The 24,596-nt window shown below is 44.9% G+C and overlaps 1 protein-coding gene across 3 annotated transcripts in view; it reads left to right on the top strand.

The window, feature by feature from the left end:
* LOC141085293 (B-cell receptor CD22-like) overlaps positions 1 to 24,596 on the top strand; it is a 221,488-nt gene that overhangs the window by 128,121 nt on the left and 68,771 nt on the right. For 2 of the 3 annotated variants that reach the window (XM_073570572.1, XM_073570570.1), the window contains one exon: positions 12,111 to 12,368. The exons of the other annotated variant lie outside the window; for it this stretch is intronic. In XM_073570572.1, the coding sequence (XP_073426673.1) occupies positions 12,111 to 12,368 (258 nt within the window). The remainder of the gene's footprint in view (positions 1 to 12,110; positions 12,369 to 24,596) is intronic. 3 annotated transcript variants of the gene reach the window in all.

Here is a 24,596-nt window from a genome sequence, read left to right as displayed (position 1 = left end):
AGGAGAATTGAATTTTTGCTGTGATAGTAGGTAGAGGTAATTAGTGGCTCTTATATTGGTTCCGGGAGATAAGAAGTCGTTCTGTTCTCTGGCACGAATTTTGTTATGACTGCTATTCGGCCTGAAGGAAGATTTGTCAGGGATTTTTTTTTCCCTTATTATAGTGGTTGGGATCTTGGAGAAATAGTTCCCCCTGTTGTTCTCTGGGGGTTACTCACTCCTCCCTTTTCGAACTCCACCTGTGTCCCAGGGGTTAAAGATATGAGACTCCTATGTTACAGTGTCTTCTCCAGTATCCACTGACTAATGTCAAAATGGCCGCTGTGCGTCTGGTATAAACTTCAAATACCCAGCTCCAATTCCTGTTTTAATGATCAGGATGCCTTGTGCAATTAGAGGTCATATAACAGTTAGCAAGAGTGCAATCACATTGGGGTAGAGAGCATGAGAGCCCAGTCGCAACTTCCCTCCTCTGCCTCAGTATAGCTCCCGGCGTCTTTTCCTCCTCCTCCCTCTCAAGCACCACAGCACAAGAGGAAATATGGCACCCGCCCGGTCCCAGAAAAGGGCGCGAATCCTACCACCCACCCCCCGCGACCGGTCTCCGCGTCCCCGGTCCAGCGGGGCAGCCAAACACTGAGGACCGGCACCCCCCAGAAACAAGCGTGCACTGACCAGTCTCTGTAGTTCCGGTCTCCGGTCAGTGTGGCCAGCCGGGAGGAAGGGAGAGGCGTCCGCAGCACAGCAGGCAGGACTCACGTTTCGTGCGCTCCCGTTCAGCTCCCAGGTAGGAGGGAGGGAAGGCCGTGGCAGCGGGGGGATCATTCCCATCCGGTCCCAAGTGGCGGGGTGTGTGGCTCAGGGATTCGGAACCTCTGCGGGTAAAACTATTCCCGCTCTGTGGTTCTGGGCTTGTAGATAAGGTGCCTTCCTGCTCTCCTCACCTGGAATCCCACAGGCCTCTCTCGAGGAGACTTATTTAATTGTTTTCAATGTTGAGACAGCTATTTTTGGGGAGCACTATACTCTGGAGAATGATATATGAGGCTCACCATACACTGGAGCATTCCAAAGGTGGACATCAGACACTGGAGCAGCATTTACTGGGCCCATTAAGCACTGGAGCATTAGAAATGGGGCCCATTATATATGGAACATTATTTGGGCCCATAACACAGTGGAGCTTCATCCATGGGGACCAACATATACTGTAGCATTATGTGGAGCTCATCATATACTGTTTCAAACATTATATGGGACCAATGATTCTGTATGGAGGAATATATGGGCCTCATTACTCTGTATAGCGCACTATGCGGTGGCCATAATACTGTATGGAGTAATATACTGTCTGTTTTTGGAGCTATTGGAGAATTTAAAATGGATATCAGTCATGAGATGTAAGAAGTGAAGTATTTTTCATTATACTATACCGCTATTTCTCTGCCGTATCAGAAGATCATGAATTGTGGCATGTGTTAAAGAAGCCCAGTGACACTCTTTGGCCCAGGGCCCACGAAAATCTGGAGCCAGCCCTACCCCCCCCACAACTTTAGCCAAATGACCCCCTGCTTTCAATGCCTAACTATTATAAAGTAAATTATGGTTGACAAGCTTAAGGAATAAGAATTAATGTTTTTGGCATTAAAATGGGCACTCTAGGTGTGTTTCCTGTCCTCCACTCACTGCCGACTTTTCTTCCCCATTGACTTGCATTGGGTTTCGTGTTATGAATGAGTCACCGGAGGAGGAAAAAACAAAAATACAAGCTAAGTCCAGAAAACTGGAGAGGTTGGTAGCTAGCGGATTGCAGACCCCTGATCCTATTCACAGCAACTAACAGTAGCCGTGTGGTGTTCCTACGGTGGTCCTAGACACCTCGTTCACAGCCGGAGAACTAAATAAACCTAAAGAAAGAAAGGGGAAATCTAAACTGCCCCAGAGCAGACCCCAAAACAATAGACAGCCCCCAACATGTATTGACGGTGAAAACAGAGGAAAACACAAACACAGACAGAAAGACAGGCTGAGCAAATGATGGGGCCCTCACTAACTAGATAGGACAGGAAAGAAAAGCAACTGTCTGCAATTACGCAAAAACCCTGCCAAAAATAATGTCCAACACGTCTGATAGAAAAGGCCCTGAAGTCACTAGACTTCAAAATCACTATATCAGCACTCAGGTATATTCTGAAAACAGAGCAAAGAAATCAACTGATCAGAGACAAAAATGGAGTTCAGCCAGTCCCAACCAGGGCTGGCTGAACACAAACACTAAGTAAACCAGACAAAATCTCATGGAACAAAAGCAGAGCAAAAACTTAGCTTTAGTAGACAGGACTAAACTGGAGGCCAGAGCTCCAAGCAGAGAGAATCACCAGCAACCCAGCAGGGCGTCGGCGGCCTTATATCCACTCAGAGATTCCGGATGTCCAATCACACTCTACCTGTCCAGATGACAGGTTTTTCCCATCCAAATCAATTTCACTACCTCCTTTCACCAGCAGAGGGAGTTCATCGGACATCAAAGGTGAAGGAGAAAATGAGCTCATAACAGTTTCGTGTTTCAGTCGGCCTTCGACTTTTCACGATTATCGGCCGATTTCGTTCGACCCGAAAAAAGGCAAAGTCGCTCATCTCTATCACAGATGTGTGACATTCCTGCCACAATTTTTCAATGTCTCCTCTCATGCCAATCCAATAGAATCGCCTACGGCCTGTGGCTTCTGTCTTTTGCACTCCAAAATGACCAGACAAATCATGATAGGCAGTGAGGGCCATGTCTACATCTCTCCCTGTGATCACAATTTGATGGAGATGAGTAACGGTGATGTGATCCACGCTGCTGCGATAAAGCAATCCTTTCTTCACAAAGAACCGCTTTCGCTGTCTCCACAGACACAGTAATTGAGGGTCTGCATCGCCTCTGCAACATCTACCGAGAGGTGTTTCCCGCGATGAGTATTTCCCAAATTTCTGCTAACACTCGACTTTCCTTCTGTACTTGTATCCATGTAGTTTCCAGTAGCAGAGAGTCTGGACTGGCTTACTAAGATTAAAATATATACAAAGATTTAAAGTACCACAACACTGTATACTGTTGTACGCTTCGAATACCTTTCCCTTTTTCTACTTTTTAACACTAGAACTACCGCATGTTTCATAATACCTATAACTACCATTAGGGGTCATTTTGACCCCCATTCAAAAGTACTGACTCTGGAGTAAAAATAACTTTTTTGTTGCCAACAAATTAAAGAACATTTATTTTAACTTAGTAGGAACAGTGTTAAGATCAAGTACACCACGCATTTTCCTTTTACATGGTCATAGCATGCGGTGTCCAACAGTTAACAAACAGTACTTTCTTCCACTTTCCCAGTGCATTTTCCACAAACTGGTTTGTTACAGCTTGAGCAAGTTTTAGTTGTTTTGTTTTAGTTGCATCTTCCAACTCCACATTTTCGACGCTTGCAGATTTCTTGTCCTTTTGTTTGTGGTTCAGACATTGCGGATGATGGGCCACTTCTTCTGACTCATTTTCAGATAAATTCTGAAGACATTTCAAAATTTCATCACTTGTCAGACCCCTCTGCTTACTCATGCTTCAAATATACGTCGCAAAAAGGGACTTGTAAGATCGCAGAAGTAATAAAACGACACTGTACAAACATGCAGAGTTGTAGCTTCAACTGTAATGGTTGCTACTAAAGTGCAGACAGAAATCGCTACAAGAGACATGGATCAAACATGTTCAGACAAGTTTGCTGAATCATCCCTGATATGCAAAGATTCAATTACACTCTACAACTAGGGAGAAGCATTGTGATTTTCTGTACTCTGTAATATTAGGTGACTTGCCTACTACTACTTTTATGTATGGGGTCAAATTGACCCCTTCAGTACTTTTAGGTATGAATTGTAAAATCCGGGCCCCTGATAAAGTTACAATTCATTTTTGTGTCCTAAAATATACACTACCATGAATAAATAAAAGTCACAAAAAGTCAGAACTCATTTGTTAAAATTTTAGAAATGATAGGAAAAAGAAATAGCAAAAGGGTAAAAATGATCCCTCTGGTAGTTCTAGTGTTAAATTCTGGTGTAATACATAATGAGCCTGTGAGTGTCTGTGTCTGACTCCAGAAGTATAGATGGAAATTTACAATTAACCCTAGACTGGATACACCTGGTATGTGCTGATACAGTCATTTGTACAAAATTTTTTATTATGGTATCATCCATAGTGAGTGAGCATGTGTGGTTTACGCCTTCTATATATATGGTGAATCAGAGATACCAATTTTTACCCTACACTCGATACAGCTTGTATCATGTTAAACAGTACCTTTGTTCGACATTTAGTATTACTTTCAAATCCATAGTGAGTAAGCGTCTGAGAGTGACTACGGGACTATGTATATGGAGATTTCAATTGTACCCTGTAATATATATATACTTGCTGTCTTGTTATCCAGTACCTTTTTTAAAACATTTTTTATTATGGTCAAACCCAGACTGAGTGAGCGTCTGAGGGTGACTCCGGAAATATATACCGAGATTTCAAATTTGGCGAACCCTGTATACAGCTGTACGCTTCTGATACAGTAACCTTTTTTGCTATTTAGATTCTGGTGTAATCCATAATGAGCCTGTGAACGTCTGTCTGTTACTCCGAAAATATATTTGAAGCTTTAAGATTACCCCAACACTGTATACAGCTGTACGCTTGTGTTACATTACCCATTTTCAGCTTTTCATATTCTTGTGTAATCCATACTGGGCCTGAGAGCGTTTGTGTCTGCCTCCTGAAATATATATGGAGATTCATAATGTTTACACTATACTATATATACCTTGTATCTGGTGATACTGTACCCTTTTTCAGCTTTTTATTTTATTGTGTAATCCATACTGAGCCTGTGAGCATCTGTGTATGACTCATGAAATATATACGGAGATTTACTGTTATCCCTAGACTGTATAGAGCTGTGCGCTTCTGATACAGTACCATATATCTGCTGGTATTTTGGGTCCATTTTCCAAAACATGAGGAAGTATGGTCCAAGAGGATGTGGACATGGGCCACCTGGTACTGATGGTGGTGGTGCATCTGCTGGTAGTGCCAAAAACACAATAGCAGCTAAGGCAGGGGGTGTTGAGCCTGCGTCATGGTGTCGCTCCGGAAGGCCTGTAAGGCTCCCTTTTCTGGGAGTAGGTAGACTGCTTTTAAAGTCAAAGCATCAGGAACTGTTTTAGGCTTAGATTGCTGAAACAGCCTCCAGCTTTATCGCCTCCTCTTCTGAAGTTTCAAAAAATGAAAGCACTGAGTCGTCAGTGCAGGCTTCTGGTCAGGAGAAACCCCTTTCCTTGTGTCCTTCACCCACACCAAAAGTGAAGGATGCAGCAGCACACGCTTCAGATTACTCCATGGAGCTCTTTTCACATACCATGCCTGGGTTCATTAATAATTGGGCCCATCATATACTGGAGCATTCCAAATGGGGGACATCAGACACTGAAGCAGCATTTACGGGGCCCATTTTACACTGGAGCATTAGAAATGGAGCCCATTATATATGGAGCATTATTAGGGCCCATCATACACTGGAGCATCATCCATGAGGCCCATCATATACTGGAGCATTCCAAATGGGGACATCAGACACTGGAGCAGCATTTACGGGGCCCATTATACACTGGAGAATTAGAAATGGAGCCCATTATATATGGAACATTATTAGGGCCCATCATACACTGGAGCATCATCCATGGGGCCCATCATATATTGGAGCATTCTAAATGGGGCAGATCAGGCACTTGAGCAGCATCTATGGGGCACATTATACACTGGAGCATTAGAAATGGGGCCCATTATATATGGAGCATTATTTGGGCCCATAACACACTGGAGCATCGTCCATGGGGACCATCATATACTGTAGCATTAAGTGGAGCTCATCATATACTGTATGGAACATTATATGAGACCAATTATTCTGTATGGAGAAATATATGGGGCTCATTATTCTGTATGGGGCACAATGTGGTGGCCATACTACTGTATGGAGTAATATACTGTCCTTTTTTTGAGCTATTGTACAATTTAAAATAGATCAGTCATGTAAGCAGTGAAGTATTTGTCATTGGACTATACCTATATTTCTGTGCCGTATTGGAGCATCCTGAGTTGTGGTATATGTTAAAGGGGCGCACTGACACTCTTTGGCCCAGGGCACATGAAAACCTGGAGCCAGCCCTACCCCCCACTACTTTAGCCAAATAACCCCCAGTTTTCAATGCGTAACTATTATTATGAAGTAAATTAAGGTTGACAAGCTTCAGTAATAAGAATTGATGCTTTTGGCTTTGAAATGGACACTGTAGGTGTGTTTACTGTCCTCCACTCCCTGCCAACTTTGCTTCCCCATTGACTTGCATTAGGTTTCGTGTTTCAGTCGGCCTCCGACTTTTCCCTATAGTCGGCCGATTTCGTTCGACTCGACTTATGCAAAAGTCGGGTCTCATGAAACCCGACTCGACGCTAAAAAAGGCAAAGTCGCTTATCTCTAGAAATCAGCAGAAGCAATTTTTTTTTCTTCTTCCCTGTCTAACTCTGTCCCTTATTCAGAATCAGCAGCAGCACCTCTCCCTATTCTAAGATCGGCAGAAGTAAGATGCCGGTCACGGCCTTTTATAGCCATTGTGACGCCACACAAAGCCAGCCAATCACTTCAATGCCCTTCTCTAAGATGGTGGTGGCCGCTGCCCATGTCATCGCATTGCCCATAGTGTGCGTCCTCCATCATTGGCTGAGAAAAGGCGCTGGAAGCATTATTTGAAACGCGACTTTGGCGCTCGGCTCGGCGACCTCATGGCCGACCTCACGCTATGGTCGGGTTTCGATTGGCGAATCCCGTCTTTAGCTAAAGTCGGCGATTTTGGAATTTGACTGACCCTTTTTGCTCAACTCTAGTTGTAACGCAATGAACCCTGCGAAAATGATTGTAATACATAAGCCCTACTCAAGCAGCTAACCCTACACAAATTCCAGATAAGAACGGTATTATTCGAGAATGTAAACTATTCAAATTGGCCCAGAAAAGACTTTTGGTTGTACATGGCAGCACCAAGGACTGTAAGGCAATGAACTCTGCTTAAATGATTCTAATACACAAGCCGTACTCCAGTAGCTAATCCTTCACTAAGTGGAGTTAAGAGAGGTATTACTAGAAAATACACTCTATTTGAATTAGTCCTGAAAAGGGCTGTTAGTTTAATGTTGCTCAAGACTCCATTGTAACTCTTTAACACACTGTCCCATCTACAGCAGAAACTCTTGCTGCACTATTTCTTGGTACAAAGACCAAGCAAGGCGTTACCGGGTCTAATATAGATCCGATGATGCTATGCAGCCGGCAATTTCCTGTCATGCCAGTAGTCAACACATGGCTACAGCATTACAGTGGTTGGCACTTAAAATCAGCCGCGAAACATGCCGAGTGGGGAATCGAGCATGGTGCCTGAGTACTGATCATGGTGCCCAAGCATGCTCAACCATCACTATCTATGAGTGATCCACTGCCAGATTCCTTTTTTGGTGGTTTATTGCTTTCAGAACAAAATGATCAGCAGTCAAAAATCGCAGATGCCAGATCTTTATCTGCTCTAACTTCATTTATCCAGGGAAAGTCGAGGGCTCTCGTATACATTGGACTGTTGTCCCATTGATATTGGAGGGTTTGATTGGCTCAGGAATGTTGGTCCCATGAGTAGACATACTGAGAACTCACACTTCATATGCACAGGATAGATTCTTCAATAACCTTTGATGACAACTAATAGGTATATAAAATTTATTCAAAGAAGGATTTTAATTGCACTTTTTTCTATTTTGCAGAACTAACTTAAAGAAGCCCTCCTCCCAACAAAAGTGTTATCCTTTTAATATATTACAGTCATCATATTATACAGCACTGTGTACTCACAATTGCTTATTTTGCCTTCCTACCCAGCTAATTCTTCTCTTTCCTATTAGATCAATGACATCCCATGATTATACACTGATAAGCTGAACCCTTCTAAACTCTGTGTAGAAACAGGAGGTCAATTTTCCCTGCATGAGTCATTGCGAAAATCCCTGGCATAGGGGATATGGGAGCAGCTGGGACAAGGAGGGAATGAATTCTGCAGGCAGAAATACTTCCTGTTTCTACATAGAGCAGATACAATAGAAGAATTATCTGGGTAGAAAGGAAAAATGAGCAATTCTAAGTGCAGAGTGCTGTATAATATGATGAATGCAATATATTAAGAGGATAAAAATTTTGATGGGAGCAGTAGGAGGACTTCTGTAATTTAAGGTACATGTGTAAATAATATTTTGTTGTAAACAATACACTAATGATGACAATTATTTTACTCACTTATACAGCGCTTTACAGATATTATCATCACTGTGCCAATGGGGCTCACAATTTAGATTCCCTATCAGTATGTCTTTGGAATGAGGGAGGAAACCGGAGTACTCGGAGGACACCCACACAAACACGGGAGAACATACAAACTCCTTGCAGATGTTGTCCTTGGTGGGATTTGAACCCAGGACCTCAGCACTGCAAGGCTGCATATTTTATAGTTTAATTTGATTATTACTATTATTTATTTATATAGCACCATTAATTCCATGGTGCTGTACTCATGTACTGTTCTCATGAAGGGGGTTACATACAAAATTATAGATATCGTTAACAGTTAACAAATTTACAATGACAGACTGGTGCAGAGGAGAGAGGACCCTGTTCTTGCGGACTTACATACTACGGGATAGTGGGGAAGAGACAGAAGGTCGGGGGTGCACCAGCTCTGGTGGTGATGAGGCGGCAGCTCAGGCGATGGTGAGGCGGCAGAATGGTTATTGCAGGCTGTAAGTTCCTGAAAAGATGGGTTTTCAGGTTCCGTTTGAAGGATCTGAGGGTGGTAGATAACCAGATGTGTTGAGGCATGGAGTTTCAGAGGATGGGGGATATTCGGGAGAAATATTGGAGGCAGTTGTGTGAGGAACGAATAAGTGTGTAGGAGAGTAGGAGATCTTGGGAGGATCAAAGATTATGCGAGGGAAGATATTGGGAGATTAGTTCAAAGATATAGGAAGGGGACAGGTTGTGGATGGCTTTGTAGGTCAGTGTTAGTAGTTTGAACTGGATTCGTTGGGGAATTGGGAGCCAGTGGAGAGATTTTCAGAGGGGAGAGACAGGGGAGTTGCGAGGAGAGAGGTGGATTAGTCGGGCAGAAGAGTTGAGGACAGACTGGTGTGGTGCAAGAGAGTTAGCAGGGAGACCACAGAGGAGAGTGTTGCAGTAGTCAATGTGGGAGATGATGAGGGCATGTACAAGAGTTTTAGTAGACTGAGGGCTGAGGAAGAGACGGATTCTGGAAATATTTTTGAGCTGGAGGCGGCAAGAGTTTGGATGTGTGGTTTGAAGGACAGGGCAGAGTGGAGAGTTAATCTAAGGCAGTGGATTTCTGGTGCGGGAGAGAGCGTGATGCCGTTTAGTTTAATAGATAGATTGGGTAGGGAAGATACATTAGATGGAGGAAACATAATGAGTTCAGTTTTGTCTACATTGAGTTTTAGAAAGCGAGAGGTGAAAAGGAGGATATGGCTGATAGACACAGCAGAGAGGTGACATCTGGGCCAGAGAGGTAGATCTGAATGTCGTCCGCCTACAGGTGGTACTGGAAGCCATGGGACTTTATGAGTTGTTCTAGGCCAAGGGTATAGATGGAAAAAAGTAGGGGCCCCAGGACAGAGCCTTGTGGGACTCCAAAAGAGAGAGGGCGTGATGGGGAGATAGTGTGGGAGTGGGAAACGCTGCTAAATGTGTGGTCAGAAAGGTATGAGGCAATCCAGGACAGGGCAAGGTCTTTGATGCCAAGGGAAGAAAGAATCTGTAGCAGTGGGCAGTGGTCAACTGTGTCAAAGGCAGAGGACAGGTCGAGAAGGAGTAGGATGGAGAACTGTCTTTTAGCTTTGGCTGTAAGTAAGTCATTAGTCATTTTGGTCAGGGCTGTTTCAGTGGAGTGGTGACGGTGGATCCAGATTGGAGGATGTCAAGGAGGGAGTTAGATGAGAGGTGGGAGGAAAGTTGAGCATGGACATGCTGTTCAAGGAGTTTGGAAGCAAATGGGAGCAGTGATATGGGGCGATAGCTGGGCATAGCAGTTGGGTCAAGGTTTGTTTTTTTGAGGATGGGTGTGATTGTGGCATGTTTAAAGGCAGAGGGGAAGCTACCAGAACATGGCGATAGGTTGAAGAGATGGGTTAGGGCTGGGATGAGCATGTTAGTGAGGTTGGGGAGCAGGTGGGAAGGGATGGGGTCAAGTGCACAGGTGGTGAGGTGTGATTTGGAAAGGAGATGAGTAAGATCTCCTTCAGTGACGTTGGAGAGGGAGGTTATTAGGGAAGGGCAGAGGTCTGGTATGTGGAGTGGTTGGGTTAGTGGAACAGTAAAGGTTTGCCTTGCTTGGTCGATCTTGTTTTTGAAGTAGGTGGCAAAGTCCTCAGCAGAGTTGAGGGAAGTTGGAGGTGGCAGTGGTGGGTGGAGGAGAGAGATAAATCTGCTGAACAGTTGTTTTGGGTTGTGGGATAATGAAGATACAAGGTTTGTGAAATAGGTCTGTTTAGCAGAGGTGAGGGCTGATTTGAAGGCAAGTGTAGCTTGTTTGAGAGCAGTGAAGTCATCTGGCAAGCGTGTTTTCTTCCAATGCCGCTCCGCGACCCTGGATGCTTGTCGAAGTTTTTTGGTGAGGTTGTTGTGCCAGGGTTGCCTATTGATTCGTTGCACTTTGCCATGCATGAGAGGGGCAACTGAGTATATGGCTGATGTGAGGGTGGCGTTGTAGAAAGTGGTGGCGGAGTCCGTATCGTGGAGAGAAGATATGGAGGATAGAGGTAGAAGAGAGTCTGAGAGTCTGTGAGTGTCTCGGTGTGCGAGGTTTCTGCGAGGATATGCTAGTGGCTGGACATGGGGGGCAGGTGAGGATGACAAGGATGAGAAGGTGTAGGGGCAGAGGCGGGTGAAGATGAGGTAATGTATGTCCATCTGTGTGGGTGGCTGTGCAGGACCACTGAGTAAGTCCAAAGGATGAGGTAAGTGACAGGAGTTTGGAGGCTGCTGGCTGTTGGGTGTCAATGGGGATGTTGAAGTCCCCCATGATGATGGTGTGGATGTCAGCAGAGAGAAAGTGGAGGAGCCAGGTGGAGAATTGGTCGATGAAGGCAGTGGCTAAGCCCAGTGGTCGGTATATGACAGTCATTTGGAGATTAGAGAGAGAGTAGATATGGACAGAGTGAACCTCGAAAGAAGGGAGGATAAGGGAGGGTGGGGGGTGGAGAGGGTTAAAGGAGCAGTTTTTCAAAAGAAGGAAACCCACTCTTCCACCATGTCTGCTGCCAGGGCGAGGAGTGTGGGTAAAGTGGAGGCCGCCGTAAATCAGTGCGGCAGGGGAGGCCGTGTCAGCCAGGTCTCAGTGAGGGCCAGGAAGTAAAGGTTGTGAAGAGGTCGTTGAGCGTGTTGCAGATGGGGCGGGCATTCCAAAGTGCTAGAGAGAGAAGGAGGGTGGGGGTCAGTGGCACAGGTTAAGTGTGAGGGATTGCGGCAGTGAGAAAGATAGGGGTGAGGATCAGTGGGATGTATGAGGTGGGGGGCCAGGAATGGGGGATATGTCACCAGCAGTGAGAAGAAGCAGAGAAAGTGAAAGCAGGTGGGTGAAAAAGAGTGACCGACTTGTATTGCATTTTGGTAGGAGAGGTCTGAGGTTAAGGAGCAGGTCTGCAGATGAGGCAAGGGGAGGGGGTAAGTGAGAGGGGGAGATAGTTATTTGGTTCGAGAGTGCTGGGTTTGGGGGTAGCGAAGGAGAGTGAAGATTAGTGGAGCAAAAATGGTGATGGCAAATGTGAGCATGGTTAAAGAGCAGGGTAAGAAAAGAAAGGCAAGTAAAATAAGAAAGAAGTGGTATTCTTACCTTCTGACCCATTTCTAGACTGTTTCTGGTATATTTCTTGTGTGACAGTTTAATTCAACCATAATAATCTTTCCATTCCACAGATACACCCAAAAATGTTGCTGTCATTGCGAAGGATGAAGTGGCGGAAGGAAGTGATGTAACTTTACAATGTAACAGTTTCTCCAAGCGTGATGTTTATAAGTATGAATGGTACAAAGGGAAAAACAAAATCAAATTACCGGAGAAAGGATGGAAGATCACAGTAAGGAATGTGACCAGGAACGAGGAGCCATATTCCTGTGCTGCAATAAATGATGTGGGGAGAGGAGAATCAACCCTGACCAAGATACCTGTGCTACGTAAGTGCAAAGAAAAAATACTTATAACTAGAGATGAGCGACTTTGCCTTTTTTAGGGTCGAGTCTGGTTTCATGAAACCCGACTTTCTCAAAAGTCTAGTCGAACAAAATCAGCCGACTATCGGGAAAAGTCGAAGGTCCGACTGAAACACGAAACCCAATGCAAGTAAATGGGGAAGAAAAGTCGGCAGGGAGTGGAGGACAGTAAACACACCCACATGCCGGACCGCTTTTTAACCCCTTCACCCCCAAGGGTGGTTTGCACGTTCATGACCGGGCCAATTTTTACAATTCTGACAACTGTCCATTTATGAGGTCATAACTCTGGAACGCTTCCATGGATCCCGGTGATTCTGACATTGTTTTCTCGTGACATATTGTACTTCATGGTAGTGGTAAAATTTCATTCAAATAGCTTGCGTTTATTTGTGAAAAAAATGGAAATTTGGCGAAAATTTTGAAAATTTCGCAATTTTCCAACTTTGAATTTTTATGCCCTTAAATCAAAGAGATACGGCACATAAAAAACTTAATAAATAACATTTCTCACATGTTTACTTTACATCAGCACAATTTTGGAACCAACATTTTTTTTGTTAGGAAGTTATAAGGGTTAAAAATTGACCAGCGATTTCTCATTTTTGCAACGCCATTTTATTTTTACGGACCACATCACATTTGAAGCCACTTTGCGGGGTCTATATGATAGTAAATACCCAAAAGTAACACCATTCCAAAAACTGCACCCCTCAAGGTGCTCAAAACCACATTCAAGAAGTTTATTAACCCTTTAGGTGCGTCACAGGAATTTTTTTGAATATTTAAAAAAAAATGAACATCTAACTTTTTTTCACAAAAAAAATAATTCAGGTTCAATTTTTTTTATTTTACCAAGGGTAACAGGAGAAATTGGACTGCAAAAGTTATTGTGAAATTTGTCCTGAGTACGCTGATACCTGATATGTGGGGGGAACGACTGTTTCGGCGCATGGCAGAGCTCAGAATGGAAGGAGCGCCGTTTGACTTTTTCAATGCAAAATTGGCTGGAATTCAGATCGGACGCCATGTCACGTTTGGAGAGCCCCTGATGTACCTAAACAGTGGAAACCCCCTACAAGTGACCCCATTTTGGAAACTAGACCCCCCAAGGAACTTATCTAGATATGTGGTGAGAACTTTTAACCCACAAGGGCTTCACAGAAGTTTATAACGTACAGCGGTACAATTAAAAAATCATATTTTTTCCACAAAAATGATCTTTTCACCCTCAATTCTTATTTTCCCAAGGGTAACAGGACCCTAAAAGTTATTGTGCAATTTGTCCTGAGTATGCTGATACCCCACATGTGGGGGTAAAGCACTATTTGGGCGCATGGCAGAGCTCGGAAGGGAAGCAGCGCCATTTGACGTTTTTGGCTAGAATTGAGATCGGACGCCATGTCGCGATTGGAAAACCCCTGATGTACCAAAACAGTGGAAACCCCCCACAAATGACACCATTTTGGAAACTAGACCCCCTAAGGAACTTATCTAGATGTGTGGTGAGAACTTTGAACCCCCAAGGGCTTCACAGAAGTTTATAACATACAAACGTACAATTAAAAAATCATATTTTTTCCAAAAAAATGATCTTTTCACCCTCAATTCTTATTTTTCCAAGGGTAACAGGACCCTAAAAGTTATTGTGCAATTTGTCCTGAGTACGCTGATACCCCACATAGAATGTAGAACTTATCTATATGTGTGGTGAGCACTTTGAACCCCCCAGTGCTTCACAGAAGTTTATAACGCCCGGGCGTGAAAATAAAAAATTTGTATTTTTTCCACAAACATGATCTTTTAGTCACCATTTTTTTTATTTTCCCAAGGGTACCAGGAGAAATTGGACCCCAAAAGTTGTTGTCAAATTTGTCCTGAGTATGCTGATACCCCATATGTGGGAGAAAACTAATGTATGGGCACACGTCGGGGCTCGGAAGGGAAGTAGTGACGTTTTGGAATGCAGACTTTGATGGAATGGTCTGCGGGTGTCATGTTGCCTTTGGAGAGCCCCTAATGTACCTAAACAGTGGAAACCCCCCACAAATGACCCCATTTTGGAAACTAGACCCCCTAAGGAACTTATCTAGATGTGAGGTGAGCACTTTGAACCCCCAAGGGCTTCACAGAAGTTTATAATGCCCGGGCATGAAAATAAAAAAATCGTATTTTTTCCACAAACATAATCAATTAGTCCCCAATTTTTTTATTTTCCCAAGGGTAACAGGAGAAATTGAACCCCAAAAGTTGTTGTCCAATTTGTCCTGAGTACACTGATACCCCATATGTGGGAGAAAACTATTGTATGGGCACACGTCGGGGCTCGGAAGGGAAGTAGTGACGTTTTAGAATGCAGACTTTGATGGAATGGTCTGCGGGTGTCATGTGCGTTTGGAGAGCCCCTGATGTACCTAAACTATTGAAACTCCCCACAAGTGACCCCATTTTGGACACTAGACCCCCCACGGAACTTATCTAGATGTGTGGTGAGCACTTTGAACGCCCAAGTGCTTCACAGAAGTTTATAATGCTCGGACGTGAAAATAAAAAAATCATTTTTTTCCACAAAAATGATGTTTTTGACCCCAATTTTTTATTTTCCTAAGGGTAACAGGAGAAATTGGACCCCAAAAGTTGTTTTGCAATTTGTCCTGAGTAGGGTGATACCCTACATGTGGGGGTAAAACACTGTTTGGGCGCATGGCAGAGCTTGGAAGGGAAGGAGCACCATTTGACTTTTTCAACTCAGAATTGGCTGGAATTGAGATCAGACGCCATGTTGCATTTGGAGAGCCCCTGATGTGCCCAAACAGTGGAAACTCCCAATTCTAACTCCAACCCGAACCCCAACACATCCCTAACCCTAATCCTAGCCCTAACCCTAACCCTAGCCCTGGACCTAACCCTAACCCTAACCCTAATGGGAAAATGGAAATAAATACATTTTCTTTTAAGTTTATTATTTTTCCCTTACCAAGAGGGTCATAACGGGGGGGGTTTGATTTACTATTTATGGCGGTTTTTATGTTTGGCAGCTGTCGCACGCGAAAAGAGGCTTTTATTGTAAAAATAGTTTTTGCATCACCACATATTGAGAGCTATAATTTTTCCATATTTTGACCCACCGAGTCATTTGAGGTCTTATTTTTTGCGGGACGAGTTGAAGTTTTTAGTGGTACCATTTTTGGGCACGTGACATTTTTTGATCGCTTTTTATTCCGATTTTTGGGACACAGAATGAACAAAAACCAGCGTTTCATGAATTTCTTTTGGGGGGGTGCGTTTACACTGTTCCACGTGCGGTAAAATTAATAAGGCGGTTTTATTCTTCGGGTCAGTACGGTTACAGCGATACCTCATTTAGGTCATTTTTTTATGTTTTGGTGGTTTTATGCAATGAAAACTATTTTATATAAAAAATAATTATTTTTGCATCGCTTTATTCTGGGAGCTATAACTTTTATATTTTTTCGCTGATGATGCTGTATGGTGGCTCATTTTTTGCGGGACAAGATGACATTTTCAGCGGTACCATGGATATTTATATGCGTCTTTTTCATCGCGCGTTATTACACTTTTTGTTTGGCAGTATGATAATAAATCATTATTTTTTGCTTCGTTTTTTTTTTTTATTTTTTAAGGGGTTCGCTTAAGGGGTTAACTAATGGGAAAATTTTCATCGGGCGGGTCGTTACGGATGCGACGATACCAAATATGTGTACTTTTATTGTTTTTTTTTTATTTCCAAAAAATGGATTTATTGGGGGAATATTTTTTTTTTTCTAATTTATTTGGCGATTTTTTTAAAAATTATTTTAACACTTTTTTTATTTTTTTTTAACTTTATTACGTAGTCCCCGGGGTGACTTCACTGTCCTGTGACAGATCACTGTGACAGATCAGCGATCTGTCACAGGCACTACTGCAGACTTCCTCATGCCTGCGCTTTGCAGGCACTGAGGAAGCCATCTCCCTGCAGGCCCCCGAAGGCCCCCGTCGCCATCTTGGATTCGGGGGCCTGTAGGGAAAGAGCCCCCCCCGCAGCAGCGCTACACAATGCGCTGCTGTGGGGGGCTCAGGGAAGCACCGAGGGAGCCCCCTCCCTGCCGATGCTACCCTTTAACCCCCGGTACACCGCGATCATGTTTGATCGCGGTGTGCAAGGGGTTAATGTGTAGGGGGCGGTCCGTGACTGCCCCTGACACATTGTGCCGGGTGTCAGCTGTGATAATCAGCTGAGACCCGGCCGTGATCAGCGGCGCTCACCACGTGGGCGCCGCTGATCGCGCTAGAAAAACTCTCTCTCTCCCGGACGCTGCACATGTCATCTCATTGCCCAGAGTGTACGTCTTTGCTCAGTGGCTGAAAAAAGTCACGTGCAAGCATTCTGGGAAATCCAACTTTGGTGATCGTTTTTCCGACTGCATGGCTGGCTTCACGCTGTGGTCGGGTTTCGGTCAGCGAAACCCGACTTTGCGATAAGTCTGCGACTTATGAATCTGGCCGACCTGTTTCACTCAACTCTACTTATAATAAATACTTATCATTAGAGATGAGCGACTTTGCCTTTTTTAGCGTCGAGTCGGGTTTCATGAAACTCGACTTTCTCAAAAGTCGGGTCGAACGAATTCGGCCGACTATAGGGAAAAGTCGGAGGCCGACTGAAACACGAAACCCAATGCAAGTCAATGGGGAAGCAAAGTTGACAGGGAGTGGAGGACAGTAAACACACCTACAGTGCCCATTTCAATGCCAAAAACATCAATTCTTATTACTGAAGCTTGTCAGCCTTAATTTACTTCATAATAATAGTTACGCATTGAAAACTGGGGGTTATTTGGCTAAAGTTGTGGGGGGTAGGGCTGGCTCCAGGTTTTCATGTGCCCTGGATCAGAGAGTGTCAGTGCGCCCCTTTAACACATACCACAACTCATGATGCTCCGATATGGCACAGAAATAAAGGTATAGTACAATGACAAATACTTCACTGCAGTACCGTGGATCACATCACCGTTACTCGTCTCCATCAAATTGTGAACATGATAGGCATGATAAACAGTGAGGACCATGTCTACATCTCTCCCTGTGATCAAAATTTGATGGAGATGAGTAACGGTGATGGGATCAACGGTACTGTGATACAGCAACCATTTCTTCACAAAGAACTGTTTTCGCTGTCTCCACACACAAAGTAATTGTGGGTCAGCATCGCCTCGGAGAATTCTCCCGGGAGTTTTTCCCATGATTAGTAATTCCTAAATTTCTGCAATCACTCGACTTTATGTCTGTATTTTTATCCATCTCGTTTCCTCTTGCGGAGAGTCTGGACTGTCTTACTGAGACAGAAATATATATGAAGATTTAAAAATACCCCAACAGTGTTTACTGGTGTATGCTTCAAAAACATTTCCTTTTTTCTACTTTTTAGATTGTTGTCTAATCCATACTGAGGCTGTGAGTGTCTTTGTCGGACTCCGGAAATAAACACAGAGATTTTAAATGTTTAAACTATGCTATATATACCTGTTATCCGGTGATACTGTACCCTTTCTCAACTTTCTGCAATCTTGTCGAATTCATACTGTGCCTGAGACCGTCTGAGTCTGCCTCCTGATTACAGATGAGTGGTGTTTGAGTGGAACTGTTGGCCAAGTTCAAATTCTAGCTGTTTTGGGTGGTGTTAGATCCATTCGTCGAACTACAACACTTTGATAAAAATTCAGCTGTTCGAGTACGTTTCGTTAAACAAAAGCGTATCTTTTTTTCACATTAATAATGGTTTTCAATGATAATAGACAGTTTTAGGGTATAGTAGCGGTGTCTGGTAGCCAGCGGTGTAGTACACCTGTGAAGGAGCTACACCGTGTGTGTTTCTAATAATTTTTTACTGCATATTGTCCCGAAAATCCTTTTGGGCCTAGTAACTGTGTCTGCTACTCAGAAGAGGAGCCCACCCGTGAACCGAGCTATGCCGCCTGTTTATGAAAGAACCAGTTTTTGACTGCATTTACACCACAATACTTTGGGCCTAGTAACTGTGTATACTACTCAGCAGAGTTGGCCACCCGTGGACCAAACTATGCCGCCTGTTTATGTAAAAACTGTGTGCTACTCAGCAGAGGAGCCCAGCTGTTAAGCAAGCTACAGCACCTGTGGTTTGGACACAATTTTTTCACATTCTTTCTGAAATGCCGTTTAGGCCTAATTCCGGAATTACGGTTGACCTGCACTTACTGGGAAATGCTTGTTCGTGACATGGTCCTCACTGCTTATCATGATGTGTCTGGTCATTTTGGAGTGCAAAAGACAGAAGCCACAGGCCGTAGGTGATTCTATTGGATTGGCATGAGAGGAGACATTGAAAAATGGTGGCAGGAATGTCACATGTCTGTGACTATCACAACTGTGAAAGGTGATCATAAAGCACCACTGCATCTGCTTGTAAGTTGACGGCTATTACTAATGGTAGCCATTGATCATCTGAAGGTAGAGCCCAGCAGGACAGGCCATAGCTACATCTTAACCATCATCGATCAATACACCAAATTTCTAGTGGCCGTCCCTGTGAAGGATTTAACTGGCCAGACTACACAGCGGTGGAGCAGGGAGAAGTAAGGATTGCAATTTGCAAGTGCTGTGGCCATTACCGAGCAGGGGAGGCACACGCGTGAGTGACGGTACTGGCACAGGGCCCCTCATAGTACGCTGGTGTGTCTGATGGTGAGTGGGGCCCCCCGTCAGAGACACTGTATTGTACTATGAGGGGCCCTGTGCCAGTGCCGTCGGCCATCAGTGGGCCCATCCACCTGTTCAGAGCAACGGCACTTGCCCGGGTGCGCCAGGTGTTGACCCCAGCCATTGGGGGGGAATGCAGCCCAATTAGGGAGGTTTAAAAAATGGCATATGTTGATTTGTAGGCTGGACATTCAGCAACTGCATATGGCGGAATTGGGAAAGTCCGAGGAAGAGGAGGACAAAAGCGAGGTGGTTTTCTGGCAACCTATGTGTCATCAGGGGAAGGTGGGACAAAATTAGAGTTGAGCGAAATGGGTCGGTCAATTTCAAAAGTCGCCAACTTTCGCAAAATTCGGATTTCATGAAACGAAACCCGACCATAGCGTGAGGTCGGCCACGAGGTCGGCGACCATGGCACCAAAGTCGCGTTTCAAATGATGCTTCAGCGCCCTTTTTCAGCCAATGATGGAGGACGCACACTGTGGGCAATGCGATGACATAGGCAGCGGTCACCACCATCTTTGAGAAGGGCATGCAAGTGATTGGCTTGCTTTGTGTGGCGTCACAGGGGCTATAAAAGGGCGTGCACGCCGACCGCCATCTTACTTCTGCTGATTTCAGAATAGGGAGAGCTGCTGCTGATTCTGTAGGGAGAGCGTTAGACAGGGAAGAAGATACAAAAAACTGCTTCTGCTGCTAGCGATTTTGCCTGTACAAAACACCAGTTAGTGTGCAGTGCAAGGGGAGGCTATATTTTGGTGCATCAGCTCTGTTGGTTATTATGCTGCCTTTTAAGGCTTTTCATCCTCTGTTTTCACACTGCTGTGCAAGCTGCTTTTTTAAAAGCAAAAATACTTTTCATCCTCTTTTTTGCTCAGTTACCAAGCGTTCATTTTTCCACACTTTTGTGTGCAGCAGTCCTACTTATTAGGCTACCTGCTGCCATACTTGGGACTGAGAGCATCATTGTCAGCTTCCTAAAATCTCTAGGGAGATTCAAATTCTCCCCAGTCCTATATAGACATTTTATACACCATCCAATTTCAGCCTGTTATATTGAGGTGTAATCAACACTGGGCCTGAGATATTAGTTCAGTGTCCTCAAGTCTGTAGGGAGGTTCAAATTCTCCCCAGTCCTGTATAGACATTTTATATACCATCCAATTTCAGCCGGTTATATTGAGGTGTAATCTACACTGAGCCTGAGATATTAGTTCAGTGTCCTCAAGTCTGTAGGGAGATTCAAATTCTCCCCAGTCCTGTATAGACATTTTATACACCATCCAATTTCAGCCTGTTATATTGAGGTGTAATCTACACTGAGCCTGAGATATTAGTTCAGTGTCCTCAAGTCTGTAGGGAGATTCAAATTCTCCCCAGTCCTATATAGACATTTTATACACCATCCAATTTCAGCCTGTTATATTGAGGTGTAATCAACACTGGGCCTGAGATATTAGTTCAGTGTCCTCAAGTCTGTAGGGAGATTCAAATTCTCCCCAGTCCTGTGTAGACATTTTATACACCATCCAATTTCAGCCAGTTATATTGAGGTGTAATCTACACTGAGCCTGAGATATTAGTTCAGTGTCCTCAAGTCTGTAGGGAGATTCAAATTCTCCCCAGTCCTATATAGACATTTTATACACCATCCAATTTCAGTATGTTATATTGAGGTGTAATCTACACTGAGCCTGAGATATTAGTTCAGTGTCCTCAAGTCTGTAGGGAGATTCAAATTCTCCCCAGTCCTATATAGACATTTTATACACCATCCAATTTCAGCCTGTTATATTGAGGTGTAATCAACACTGGGCCTGAGATATTAGTTCAGTGTCCTCAAGTCTGTAGGGAGATTCAAATTCTCCCCAGTCCTGTATAGACATTTTATACACCATCCAATTTCAGCCTGTTATATTGAGGTGTAATCTACACTGAGCCTGAGATATTAGTTCAGTGTCCTCAAGTCTGTAGGGAGATTCAAATTCTCCCCAGTCCTATATAGACATTTTATACACCATCCAATTTCAGCCTGTTGTATTGAGGTGTAATCTACACTGGACCTGAGATAATAGTTCAGTGTCCTCAAGTCTGTAGGGAGATTCAAATTCTCCCCAATACTATATACACCTTGTACCTTGTTTTACAGTACCATATTGCTGGTGGTATTTTGGGTACATTTTACCAAAAATGAGGAAGTGTGTTGGAAGAGGCCGTGGAAGTGGGTGGGGGTTGCCAGCTGGTAATGATGGTGTTGGTGGTGGTGGTGGATCTGCTTGTAGTGGCAAAAGCACAATAGCACCTAATGCAGGAGGTGTTGAGCCTGCATCATCGTTTGGCTCCACAAGGCCATGAAGGTTCCCTTTTCTGGGAGTAGGTAAACCGCTTTTAGAGCCGGAGCTTCAGGAACAAGTTTTGGCTTACATTGCTGAGACAGCCTCCAGCTCTATCGCCTCCTCTTCTGAACTTTCAAAAAATAAAAGCACTGAGTCGTCTTTGGAGGCTCATGGTCAGGAACCACACCTTTCCTTGTGTCCTTCACCCCTACCAAAAGTAAAGGATGCGGCAGGCCACACTACAGATTACTCCATGGAGTTCTTTTCACATACCATACTTGGATTATCAAGTCAAATCGTGAATTACCCAGTCCAAGAAGAATCTGACATGGAGTGCACTGATGCATAGCCACTGCTAGATTTATCTGCTGGTACATTCACTAAGAGCACTACATTATCCTCACAGTGTACTGAGCCAGAATCTGACCCTGATGAAACTCAGGTGCCCCTTCCCGCATACTATACCACCTTACATGGTGACACAGAGGAAGGTGCACATGAAATTGAAGAGGAGGTGATGGATGACCCAGTTGTTGACCCAGATTGGCATCCATTTGGGGAAGAGGGTGCCGCTGCCAATAGCTCAGAAGAGGAGGAAGAGCATCCGCAGCAGGCATCGACATCGCAACAGCTGTCATCTGGCAGGTCCGGAGCAGTCCAAAAACGGGTTACAAAAACCAAAAGAGTTGCAGGACAGCTAGGCCAGACGGTCAAATTAGCACAGCGTGCAAAGCCTCAAAATGTCTTCCATAGTAGGATGAGTGCAGTGTGGCACTTTTTTGAACAAAATCCTAATGATCAGGCAAAGGTTATCTGTACGAAGTGCGCAAAGACCTTTAGCCGAGAGAAAAATCTGAGAAATTTGAATACCAGTTGCATGCTTAGACATTTAACCACCATGCACTTGCAAGCGTGGACGGACTACCAAACCTCACGTACCACATGTGCAACTGCTTCCAATGAAGGTAGTCAGCAACGCTACATCGTTTCCCCCAGTTGGCTGTAGGCGTTCGACCCGCCTCCTCCTCCTCCTACAGAAGCGAAAGCACGTCCACAGAGCGCAGTCGCACGAGCACTCCATCCGCAGCTGCCAGTGTTGTACACTTAGTGTCCCACTATCGAACAGCTAGTGGTAAGCTTCAGCAGGCTGTGTTGAAGATGATGTGTTTGGGCGACCACAGGCACACTGCGGAGGTACTGGCCGACTACTTGCAGCGACAAACTGGGTCATGGCTGGGCAGTCTACATCTTGAGGCTGGCAAGGTAGTTAGTGATAACGGCAGAATTTTGTGGCAGCCATAGCCCTTTCAAAACTACGACACATACCTTGCCTGGCTCACACCTTGAACCTGGTGGTGCAGTGCTTCCTCAATAATTATCCGTAGTTAACAGGCCTGCTCCAGAAGGTGCGAAGACTGCGCTCGCACATCCGCCGGTTGCCCGTACACTCCAGTTGTATGCAGAAGCTGCAGCGATTGCTCCAACTACCCAAGCATCCCCTAATTATCGACGTTGCAGCAAGGTGGAACTCCACCCTGCACATGGTTGAGAGACTGTGCGACCAGAGGCAGGCTGTAATGCATTTGTGGGAGGATACATGGCCAGGCACTTTGAGGGCAGACATGGAGTTGTCGGGTGTGCTGTGGTCGAAGTTGAAGGACCTCTGTAAAGTCCTTCAGTGTTTTGAGGAATGCACACAACTGGTAAGCGCAGACAATGCCATCATAAGTATGAGCATCCCACTTATGCGTCTGCTCATGCAAACTTTGACGCACATTAAGGAGCAGGCGCCTGCAGCCGAGGAGGATGAGGAAGAGGAGGAGGGAAGCCTTGATGACAGTCAGCCATTGTCTGCTCCAGGACCTCTCCTGGATGAGGTGGAGGAAGAAGAGGAAAAGGAGGAGGGGGATGATGATGGTGATGATTATTTAGGGGAGGAGGATGCTTCTCGTGGGGCAAGAGAAAATGCTGGCGTGGCAAGGTCTGGTACAGGGTTTGTGCATGACTGGAGGGATGTGGATTTGCCAGAAAGTGCTCTTCCACCCAGCACTCGCAGTGCATCATTGACACCTGGAACATTGGCCCACATGTCAGATTATGCCTTGCAGATCCTAAAATGGGACCCCCGCATTGCCACAATGATGAACGATGACGACTACTGGTTGGCCAGCATCCTGGATCCATGCTATAAAGGCAAATTCCAAAACATCATGCCACAGGAGAACCTTAACCTAATATTGGCTAACAAACAAGCAACTCTGGTAAACCGTTTGTTTGAGGCATTCCCAGCACACAGCAGTGGTGATGGTTCTCCAACGAGCCGTAGGGGGCAACATGGAAGAGGAGTTCGTGGTGCACATATCAGAAGTGGCATTGGAGACAGGGGTTTCATGACCATGTGGTGGACTGATTTTTCAAGTCCCGCTCGCACGACTGGTAATACTGCATCGATTGAAAGTGACAGGAGACAGCAGTTGTCAACTATGATTACAAACTACTTCTCATCCCATATCGATGTTCTCCCTCACAGGTCATTCCCCTTTGACTATTGGGCCTCTAAACTGGACACCTAGCCTGAATTGGCACAATATGCCTTACAGGAGCTTGCTTGCCCTGCTGCTAGTGTGCTATCAGAGTCTTCAGTGCTGCTGGCTCAATCCTGGCAGAAAAAAAGACCCATCTGTTGACCCAAAATGTTGATGATCTAACCTTCATTAAAATGAACCATGCATGGGTTTCAAAGCGTTTTGTCCCACCGTCCCCTGATGACACATAGGTTGCCAGAAAAATGGCTCACTTTTGTCCTCCTCTTCCTCGGACTTCTACAATTCCTCCATTTGCAGCTGCTGAATGTCCAACATCAACATATGCCATTTTTTAAACCTCCCTAACTGGGCTGCCTCCCCCCCATGGCCGGGGTCACCACCTAGCGCACGCAACCGTGCGAGTGCCATTGCCCTGGACAGGTGGGTGGGCCGACTCTTGGGCGCGGGCACTGGCACAGGGTCCCTCATAGTGCAATCAAGTGTCTCTGACGGTGGTGGTGCACACCCACCGTCAGACACACCGGCGTGCTATGAGGGGCCCAGTGCCAGTACTGACGCCCACAAGGGGGCCC

The sequence above is a fragment of the Dendrobates tinctorius genome, unplaced genomic scaffold (genome assembly GCF_039654945.1).
Source record: "Dendrobates tinctorius isolate UK_male_01 unplaced genomic scaffold, ASM3965494v1 ptg000028l, whole genome shotgun sequence".
In the NCBI taxonomy this organism is placed as follows: domain Eukaryota; kingdom Metazoa; phylum Chordata; class Amphibia; order Anura; family Dendrobatidae; genus Dendrobates; species Dendrobates tinctorius.
This window is presented reverse-complemented; position numbering and strand designations above follow the sequence as displayed.